Genomic DNA, 11,093 nt, shown 5'->3' on the forward strand with positions numbered 1-11,093 from the left:
TATCCAGATACCTGTGTTCTCCTTAAAAATCAGAAATCTAAACAACATCAACATTTATTTCACACCCAGTAACATCCTAAGTGTTCTTTAAACACTAGCTGAAAATTATAACCAGTTCAAAAAAAAATAATCTGTGCATATTATCTTAGCTTACATAGGTTTAAGCAACTGGAAAAAAGAGGATATGTCAAACAATGCAGTGGAAATAATGGAATTACTACTGGATACATGTGCTCAATGCTAATACTCAACAGTAGGTTTGCTTGAATGTTTTGAAATTACTGTATTTTGCTCAGCAGCCACCAGGATGCACAAGACTTGAAAGTACACATTCCAGCAGTATTAGCACTACAAGAGATTCAGGTTCAGTGACTTACTCTAACTGAACTGAACTCTTACAACAGGCCATGCATTTCTGCTAGCTATCCACCACGTTTGTCTTCAACTAAGTTACACCATAAGCCAAAAGCATCAAGAAATTACTCAATAAGCTGAAAAAGTATTACAAAAACAGATCTCTTCATACAGCTTCTGCCATTCACACTACGCTTTTGAGCTCTCTATGTGCAAAATAATTTTAGCTTCGAAAAATTAAAATGATTCATGACCTGTCAGAAATGGTTTCCACCTGTTTTTAAAGATCTGCTCACTTCGGAAGTTCTGCACTTTCCACAGAATGTAAATACACAGAAGCTATTTCCCTGAACATGAACTCATCACCCTCAAAAACCCCAAAATGACGGAAGAAGTACAGAAAAGTTTCATACACTCAGGAATTACCATTTAAATTAGCTCAGCATTAAACAATACTTACTTGGTTGCTTTTCTCTGCTTGATTATTCCTATTTGAATCTGGAAAATGGATATGGCATCCTGTTTCCTCCATCACTTTTTTAATGTTATTGCCACCTTTACCTATCACATGAGAATGTTCCGTATGTGAAACGTCCATCTTCAAGGTTACCCGATTGCTCTGAAAATCAAGCACACCTGATTAGACTTGATCACAGCAGAATCTGTTTTAGAGTAACAGAACTGCAAGAAGGACATCCAAAATTGTTATTTCCAAAGCAATTTTGCCATGGCTTTGCTTCTACTTACGGATGATGTCTTTAATATGGATCATAACTGGACGCTAAACTAGTCACATTTTCCTTCCAGTGAGGAAATAACATGGAAATAAACACCCTAAAAGGTGCCTCTCCAAAAAACATCTAAGGCTTTTAAAATGCACCTGAGCTTTTATCAGCTGTCCTTTTGCAATCCATTCTCAGGTATTTAAATTCTGTGTTCTTTCAATTGCAGTCACAATACTGTGTCTGATCTGAAAGGATCACATGATGAAGACTTCTCAAATCAGAGCCATGGTAACTGGTTTTTTTTCTTTCCCCCTCCTTTAATGAACAAATTTTTCTGGCACCTGAATTTTTAGAACACACAAGCACTGCCTACAGCTGTTCTTTAAAGCTATACCATTAACAGTCCATAATAAGGTTGTTAATAGTTGTTTAAAAAATGGTGATTCTCACTGGAGAGTTCCTTTTGGCAATCTGTCCACAAAATCAGAAAGTTGCCATACACAGGAGCCATATGCAGTGCCCCAAAAGACTTGCAGTTGGATGAAAATAAGATCTGCTAAGCATTAAAGACACCTGGCCAAAATCTAGGTGTTTTAGAAATTCGATGAAGATCCGCTGAGCATTAGAGTAACCTAGCCAAAATCTAGGTGTTTTAGAAATTCGGGTCCTAATATTTCAGAGTATAAGAATATAGTAATAGTTAAAACTGTAAAAATGCTCCAAAATTTGAATCTCAGAAATGGGATTTTTGGCTCTCAGCAGTGGCAACATAATTACTGTTTGCAGTGATGCTGCAATTCAGATTTTAAAGTACGCTGAGCATTAGAGTAACCTAGCCAAAATCTAGGTGTTTTAGAAATTCGGGTCCTAATATTTCAGAGTATAAGAATATAGTAATAGTTAAAACTGTAAAAATGCTCCAAAATTTGAATCTCAGAAATGGGATTTTTGGCTCTCAGCAGTGGCAACATAATTACTGTTTGCAGTGATGCTGCAATTCAGATTTTAAAGTAAAAAACGCAGTCCAATGAACAAACCATATCCTTTAAGCCATAAGGCTAGAAGTATTATTTCTACGTAGTTCAGAACTGGAAAAGCAGCTTTAGCAAGCGTTTTCTTCTAGAGTGTTTAAATATGTGGGTATACACCAATATCAACATTTGTAAGGAATATACTGGAGACTTTGCTTCAGAGCATTCATAAATACTTTCTCTTTAAATGTGCCCATTAAAAAGATCAATGTCACCACAAAATTAGGAGTTAAAGTGTCATATTAATAAGTTTTCTTACTTTTGTGTCCAAGACAGACATGATTTTCTCTTTTGCTTCCTTAACATTTTCCTTTTTTCCAGAAACTTTAATGTGGGGATCTATAAAAGAAATTAAAAAGTTGTAGGAAAAATACAGTACAATATCTATCACAAAATTTCCTCACTGCTTAAATTGATTTGAACCACTATTTATAAGTTCAGTGATAAACTGTAACACCAACCTTTGGGACTGAGATAAAAACCACGTCTTGTTCCATCCCTTCAGCTGCACAATTAGGATTATCAGGTAAGTTTATTAAACATGATAACCAACAGAGAAATAAAATAGAAATCAAATGTCAAACGTACACCACAGTATCACAAACATTATCTGCAATGCAATTACATAGCTAAGCCATCATGTCTTCTCAAGCACAGTCACAGCAGATAATGAAAAGCTTTTCTGCAACTTTACTCAGGCTTAACATAGACAATGTCTAAGGAAAACCCCACCAATTTCAAACCTTTCCTCATCATCACTTCACTATGTTCAACTAGTCTCTAGAACCTCTGGATTGCAATCTACCTGAATAGATAAATTTTAGTTCATGGAACCAGTGCTTATCTATTGATTACAACTCACAAGCCCACACTTTCTCAGCCACAATGAACCTATGAATGCATATGGATGAAGTGCTGGAGCAGGTCCAGAGCAGAGCAACGAGGCTGGTGAAGGGACTGGAGCACAAGTGCCATGAGGAGAGGCTGAGGGAGCTGGGGGTGTTCAGCCTGGAGAAGAGGAGGCTCAGGGGAGACCTTATCACCCTCTACAACTCCCTGACAGGAGGTTGGAGTCAGGTGGGGGTTGGTCTCTTCTCCCAGGCAACCAGCAGCAGGACAAGAGGGCACAGACTCAAGTTCTGCCAGGGGAGGGTTAGGTTGGATATTAGGAAGAGATTTTTTACAGAGAGAGTGATCAGACATTGGAATGTGCTGCCCAGGGAGGTGGTGGATTCACCATCCCTGGAGGTTTTCAAGCTGAGACTGGATGTGGCACTTAGTGTCATGGTCCAGTAACCATGGTAGGGTTGGACTTGATGCTCTTGGAGGTCTTTTCCAACACAGCTCATTTCATGATTCTACTCCAAAAAGCGTGAAAATTACACATTAGCCAGTTTAGCAGCACCATCTGGTGTTCAAAAGCACAAAGTGCCACAATGTGAAATTACTGTCAAAACATTAAATGTATGTTCAACCAAAAAAAAATCCCCAACTACAACTCACATTTCTAATGATTACAAACAAGGACATGATATTGCCTCTTCCCCCATTCTTGAGTCCTCTTGTCCTTTTGCCATGTAACAGTGTTTTTTACTCCTGTGACAGAATTAACTATTCTCAGAAAAAGATTTTTCTAAACCCCCTTCTGACTCACAAATCAATCTAATTCACTATGTTAGACAGATACATACATTTTAGGGAATATAAAAATATATATACATTCTCAACAGCAGGAGAAAACATAGCTGTAACACAACATAACTGTTACTCCCATGATCTCAATGACTGAAATCACTTCCCTACCAAAGAAACACCAAATAACAGAACTTTAGATTGCAAACCTGTTCTACTCAATTGAAAACTGAAACTGTTTAAGCCATGCCTGGATACTCTTTTCCTTCCAACAGCAAACTAAAAAAGCTTCTAGTCTTTACCACTGGGAAGTTCTGAGTACATTCAGCTGGGGATCCAGAAACACTGAAGGAACACAGGATTCACTGCCAAGTCTCATGAGAGTCAAGGAAAACACAGCATTTTGAGTTCTGAGAAACAGACATTATTAGAAGTGGAAAAACTGTAGTCACAAAAACATAGTACACACATAGGATCTACAGAAGCTTCAAAAATCTGCTGCTTCAGCCTTTTCACAATGGAGCAAATAAAACAACAAAATCCAACAAAGTAGTCTTAAGGGCAAATTTTCTTCTCTTTTTTAAGCTGACAGTAAGCCATGTGGTTCTAATGTGTTTAAGCTGTGAATGATATTTGAAGTGGATGTCACAGTCAGAAATTCCCAGAAGCAGATTCTAGCACACTGTGTGTGCTCCAAGTGCTCTTTAGATGCAACCAGGAAAAACACAAAACTAGACCACCACCACCACTTTGGAATTGATTTTCACATATTTGCAAGTGTCTTATTTTAATACAGATTTGGTTACAGGAATGAAAAGTATCTTAAATTAAGCCTGGCATCCTATTAATACCAAAGAAGATGACAACCACTCCATAATACTACTTGTTTAGCCATGGGTGAAAATATAATTTAGAATACCTACTTTTTCCATTTCTCATCTCAGTTGGACTCCTCTTTCCTGATGAGACCAACAGCTTCAGCAAAAAATCCTGTATTTCTACACTTATTCTTTGTTCTTTTTAGATTTGGAAAAGCTCAATTACTTGAAAAACAAAACCAAAGGAGAACACACAAAGCAAAAAAGAACGCACTGATGCCAGTGACAATTCTAAAATATGCTACCAGATCTTTTAAAATTGGTCTGAAGTGCCCTCTCCTTACTTGACTTCTTCTCAATGACACAGTGGTTGGTAATGGATATGAGGCAACTTTGTTTTAAGTTAAAGAAATTCTTCCTTTGAAACCTATTGACTCTTTCCTTGAAGGAAACAATTTAGATACAACATCCTCATCAGATTTTGCATGAGAAGAGTTATTTAACACTAAACCATTTTGGAATCTTTGAACTGGCTTTGCAGAAGTTGAAAGTACATTGAAACCATCTATGATCTGCAGGAAAACTTGCACTAACACTAACACTGAATCTACAAACAGATAACTTCAGGAATTGACTCAATTCAGAGAGAGAATTAGATCATATAACCTGATTTCCTGTGTATTACAGAAACTACATTTCTTACTATACCTATGGAATCATTCAGCTTGTTTGGCGTGCAGTTCCTCTGGAAAATGTGGAAAATTATCTTCTCTAACACTTCATCAGTTTCAGCCTCCCAGATTTGTGTCTGACTTCTGACACTTAGGTTTGATGGTTCCTGTTCTACCATCTTTCTCCCTTGAGATAAAAGATCGTAGAGTGTTCAAGGGTGTCTTCCAGTGAAGATCCATCTACGCTAACCAAATTCTCTGTCATTATGCCAACTGTTTGACTAAGCCCAACCCAAAACACTCATGTGACCAAGCATTAAGAAAAATAAGCCAGAGAAATTCCCTTTTTTCTCCTGTTTCTGTGTGCAAAACACTACACCACAGGCAGATTTCCCAGGAGATAAGCAGAAGGAAAATGTTTCTCCCAAAGCTCTTGCACTAAGATCCAGTGCAGATCAGGCTGCATTTGACCTCAAATGACAGAAAACCTGTCCCTAATGGAATCAGCATTTACCTCCCATTTCAGCTTTCTGCTTAATCTGAACTATTTTGTGGAAATGTCCAAGACTGGATAGTATCCAAAATTTATCTTCAGGTTTTCTATCTAGGCATTAATGGAATGACCTTGTAAGGGTGTTTGTACATAAATACAAGGGAGAAGTAAAAAAGTTAACTTTAGATTTTCAAATGTCTTCTGAAGCTGTTGCCACCAATAAGGAACTAAACACATTAAGAAGGATTCCAGACAATTTATTACTTCTTGTCACCACAAATTAACATATTTAGTAGCTGCATACACAAGTGATGTCTCTTGCTATTGTATTTAGAGTAGACAGAGCTGAACATAAAACTTTTACCTGCCACCTATTTTCCAGATGCAACTGTTCCATGTGTTAACAGTTATATTTAATTTAGAAGAAATACTACCTTGTCTTAGCACCAAGACAAAAGTCTTTGCTGGATAAAGCTCTACATTTAATATCTGCGATACCTACAGGGTGCAGCAATGCACTATTGAAGTCCAAAAAATATAAACGACCCTTTTAAAAGACTGAAGAGGATTGTCAGGCATAAAAGCATAACAAGTGTAATGCATGTCTAGTATTGACAGTACATGTAAGCATAAACTCACCCTCCAGACACTATCTACACTGATCCAATTGGCCACAGCACCTGCTCACAGCCCTAACTGGAATGAAACCACTCGTTGAGTAAGGCCAACCAATTCCCACAGAACTGGATCTTCCTGCGAATGGGGCTACAACAATGCCATTTCTGTCCATGTGACAACTGGATCAGACCACTGAGATGCTATGTCATTCTTCATCCCTGAGAAACAGAAGCTTTGATACTTATTTTTACTGAGAAAAAAAAAAAATCCCCCCCTTTAAGCTTCTGAATACAACTGGAAGTGTACTTGACATAAAACTAGAGACAGAGCAAAGAACAGATGCCTACCAAGAAAAAAGAAGTGAGACACCAAAGGTTTGGAGGCTGTTTGCAAACATAGAACAAAGGCTTCAGAAGAGGTCCTGCATGCTAGAAGGCTCTAATGCTTTAAGTAGAAGTGTGGTATCAGAAACTGGTCAACATTTTGACTCATAAGAAGCAACATAATTACCATCTTGTAAAATATTAAAAAAAGCCATTGTACAGTAATCTGTCTTTTTAATCAGTTTTGAAGGTCATTATATTTTTCCTTAAGAATGGAAAAGAAAAATTTCATTTTAACAGATTTTTTTCCCCTTCACAAGAATGGTGGAGTATTTACACAGAATAGAAAGCTAAAGTTAAACAACAGAAATGCTGGAAATTTTTCTGAACAGTGTTCATTTCGCCAGACTCTTGCCTTCAAGTGGTATTTTATTGCTCCTATCCTCAAATTCCTCACTCCACACTTTGGCAGAGTTTCACGTTCTCAGCCTTTGTCCACAGCTATAGCAGGAAGCCTCCGGCTCTCGCTACTATTGTGTGCAACACTCTAGTAAACAAAACAAAAATCCTCCAAGCGAAAATATGTTTGTGCCAGTGCAAATGCATCCACACTAACTTTTGCCAGGCAAGAAGTACTTCAAATAATTAAGCCATTTAACTGCGCAGGCATCTCCTCAATTCAGACCTTACATTTAATGTCTGAGCAAACTTCAGACCACAGCTATGCATTCAGCTTGTTTACAGGATGAACAGCCTTTACTGAAGGAACACAAATACCACTACTCCAAAAATAGCTAGACAACTGGGCAACACCAGGGCAGATGACAGTCAGTCATTCTTCATAAGTAGCAGATTAGGAACTGAATAGCCCATGAATATTACTGAACCATTCAAACAAAAACAAAGACAAAGGAGACCCAGCATTTTTAAGGGACAAGTTATGAAAATATCTGCCCCAAAATCACCAGCAAAAACATGCAAGTTTTGTGAAAAGGTAAAAAAAAAAAAAAAGAGAAAGTCAAATGAATACATGGAAATTGGTATGTTCAAGTCAAAGGGCAAGCACATGATTCATCCTAGATGATGATGAAATATAGGTCTATAAAACAAGAGAATTTGCCAAATAGGTCAAGTAAGGCTTCCTATTGATATGAAAGGGTAATTGAATTGAAACAACTAATTTATGCTTGTAAGTACATTAGGAAATACTGTGTGTACAGTTGCTGGAGTAGATATTCACCAACCAAACTAGAGGGATTGTAATAGCCAAGACAGACTTGAAAAAGGCTTAAACTATTCCCTTGGAGAAGAAACAAAGGCTAACAGCATGCAACAGATGCTCCTGACTAAGGGCACATGCTAAGTAACTCTATTGAATAATAAAGTAAATTAGTCATTTGGGCACTTGCTACAGTTGGCTTATCAGGTTAAAAGAATTCTCACCCTCTCTCCAATGCACCTCAGTATCTTCACCTACCTTATCTACACCACAGAACACAAAAAGCAACTCTTCTATGAAGGCAGAACACAATGAGCCATTTCCTATTGCAAACTCCTGAGTATCCTCAGACATTGACCTCAACAACATTGGGGGGTTTTGCCTAGGGTTTCTGGTTTGGTTTTTGTTTGTTTGAGATTTTTTAGTTTAAATTAGACTACAGCATCATCATCTCTGAAAAAGATTTCAGCTGGTTAAGCTGGGCATGACCAAAAGCCTACCCAAAACATCATAAAACTCAACATGGGCTGCAAGCAATTAATAGTATCTTCAGAGTAGACATACCCTGAGGCTCTGGGCATTCTAGGGGATCTCTTTGCTGTGGACAAACAACTGATTATGAAATGTCCCTGGGAAGAGCTAAAGCCACTGCCTATATGGGCACACACATTTGAAAGATTTTGTCTTCTCAGAAGGTGCTGACATTTAACTTTACCCCTTACTGGCATCCAACTCCAAACTATCTTGAGAATTTCTGTTCAATACTGAATGTGAAAAGGAAGCTACTGAAAAAGTAAACACTTGTTGCACTGTTCCTGCCACAGCTCCAGGGAAAGCAGTTTACACACAATCCTTCACTCCTTTTCATTTTGGTTGCTGTTATCAGTCACCTGAGTATTAACTGCCAGAGTATTACTTTTCAATCCTGCCCTGCAACAACTGTATGATGTAAAACCTACTACCCTCTCCTTACTTTTCTCCACCACTTACAATAACACACTTATATATACATACACTGGCAGACATGCATATAGATACTCACAAAGCAGAGACTGGATAAGACACTGACCTTATGCACAGAAACCCAAGGAAATGCTGTGCAACATCTAGTAGAACAAAAAATCTTGTTTGTCCAAGACTTCAGTGTAGCTCGAAAGAGAACTTCCAAATCTGCAACAGGCTACTTAAAATAAAAAGGCTCCTTGAAGTGAAATATGTTTGAGGTAGCCTCGCAAATGAAATGAGATGCCCTTGTACATCAAGTCATAGCTGAATCTGACATTTAGGTCTGTTAGTAGCCTTGCAACACCCCAGCAGAGCACTGAAAAATCATGTTCAGAATGCGCAGAATTGAGTCAAGATTAGCCACAAACAATAGATAAGGTTTAAAAAATAGATTACCTGTACAACATTATGTTTGGAGAAATAAGCTATTGATGACTGGATTTCAGCCCAGTGACAGAAGAAATGAAGTTGGAAAGACTTCTCTAAGCATAAGCACAGAAGTAAGACAAGGAAGAGGTAACAGAACGTATGGCAATTTAAACAGAAAAGTGGCCGGATTTGAAAGAAGGTGGAGAAGAGAAAACCTGTAAAGAAGAAATGAGAATGAATTAATTGTAATCACCCAGAAACTCCATTTTGGTTACACCATTTCAGTTTCACAGAATCATAGACTGTTAAGGAGTTGGAATGGACCTTAAGGATCATCCATTTCTTACCACCACAAACAGCTTAAATCCTTTATTTTACTTTTTCTATGAAAGGTCATTAGGGACATTTTGCAAATTAAGTCAGCCACCAAAAGGCACATGCCATGCTGCTCTGCTACTTCTTGGGTAGTTGCTCCTCAGCCTTTAGCCCAAACAGCTACCTAAAGCAAGGCAAACTCCCAGCAGGACACAAAGCCTGTTATGTCTTATCTTTTCAGCATGGAACCAATGAACTCAATTTATTACTTAAATGTCTCTTGCCATTATATCTCAAAGCACAACACGTAACAACAACGCCTGGGAAAGAAAATAAGAAATAAAGGCTAGAAAAGAAAAGCTGTACTAGAAGATCAACTTAAAAGAGGACTTAAAAAACAGCACATTAGATTCTTATAAAACATAAGATTATATCTTCACTGCACTCTCATACAGAGGATTACAATTCTGATACATAAGCCGTGAGATAATTTTAGTTTCTTACACACACATTCTCAAAAAGGTCATAGTGACTGTGTTTTGCTAAATCAAAAGCATCATCTTCTCACTTTGCACCTTGATGCTCCCTGATAATTGCTGCACCTTTCCATGTCTTATTGCTCTGACTGCACTCCACTGCCTGAGCTGGTTTTGCATTAATTAATTCTGTGGCTGGACCTGGAGGATGTAGCTAGTCTTCAGCAAAGACTAATGCACTATACACACAAGTGAACAGGACAAACAGAACTGTTCTCTTGAGAATCAGTATGAAATGAAATGCCATTGGAAAGACAGAAACACCTAATTCTGAATAGAACATCAAACATCTGGTGACTAAAGTCAAAGACTGCTAATAATGTCTTTTTGGTCATCATTACAAACACTTTTCTTATTTTCTCTGCTTTAGTATCATACTTTCTGAAGTGAATTCTCCCCAGAAAAGCTTCCCTTTCCTGGATTATTATATTTACAGAGGTTACTTCAGCTGCATTCCTGATGAACATAGGGAACAGGTGGGGGTTTTGTGTTCTGTTTTTCCTAAATAAAGAGAAAAATGAGAAATCCAATAAAGAAACACCTGAACAATTTTCTTGGGAACTAGCCAAAGAGCAACAGCTACATGAAGCCCATGAAAATGATTTCCTATTTCCAGTTACAGAAAGGCATTATCAGACCATGCATTGTTAGAGGTACTCTTTAAACGGCAAATATGCTAAGTTTGCCACCCCAACCCAAGCACGGGAGCTATAAATACACAACATCAAGGACTTCATCAGCCCTAAAGTAAAGAACTGAAGTGCAACAAACATAGTGAAACAATACAACACCTCACAGAGGAGCAGAGTAGGGCACCCCAGTGTGATCATCCCTTTCAGGTAACAGCCTCTGCTGGAGCAGGAGATGACACACAGGCCCCAGTGATCTAGTACTAGAGGTAGAACAACAAGGAGCTCAACAGCTGGAACAGGAGGTTTGTGAGCCAAGGCAAAGCACAGACTGGTGTCTGCTGGGGCCCAACAG

The 11,093-nt window shown here is 38.1% G+C and overlaps 1 protein-coding gene across 1 annotated transcript in view; it reads right to left on the reverse strand.

Annotated features, from left to right (window-relative positions):
• BICC1 (BicC family RNA binding protein 1) overlaps positions 1 to 11,093 on the reverse strand; it is a 70,746-nt gene that overhangs the window by 25,866 nt on the left and 33,787 nt on the right. The window contains exons 3-4 of the mRNA XM_009080203.1: positions 2,370 to 2,449; positions 815 to 973 (exon numbers count right to left, since the gene is read on the reverse strand). Of these exons, the coding sequence (XP_009078451.1) occupies positions 815 to 973; positions 2,370 to 2,449 (239 nt within the window). The remainder of the gene's footprint in view (positions 1 to 814; positions 974 to 2,369; positions 2,450 to 11,093) is intronic.

This window comes from Acanthisitta chloris, unplaced genomic scaffold (genome assembly GCF_000695815.1).
Source record: "Acanthisitta chloris isolate BGI_N310 unplaced genomic scaffold, ASM69581v1 scaffold3450, whole genome shotgun sequence".
Taxonomy (NCBI): Eukaryota; Metazoa; Chordata; class Aves; order Passeriformes; family Acanthisittidae; genus Acanthisitta; species Acanthisitta chloris.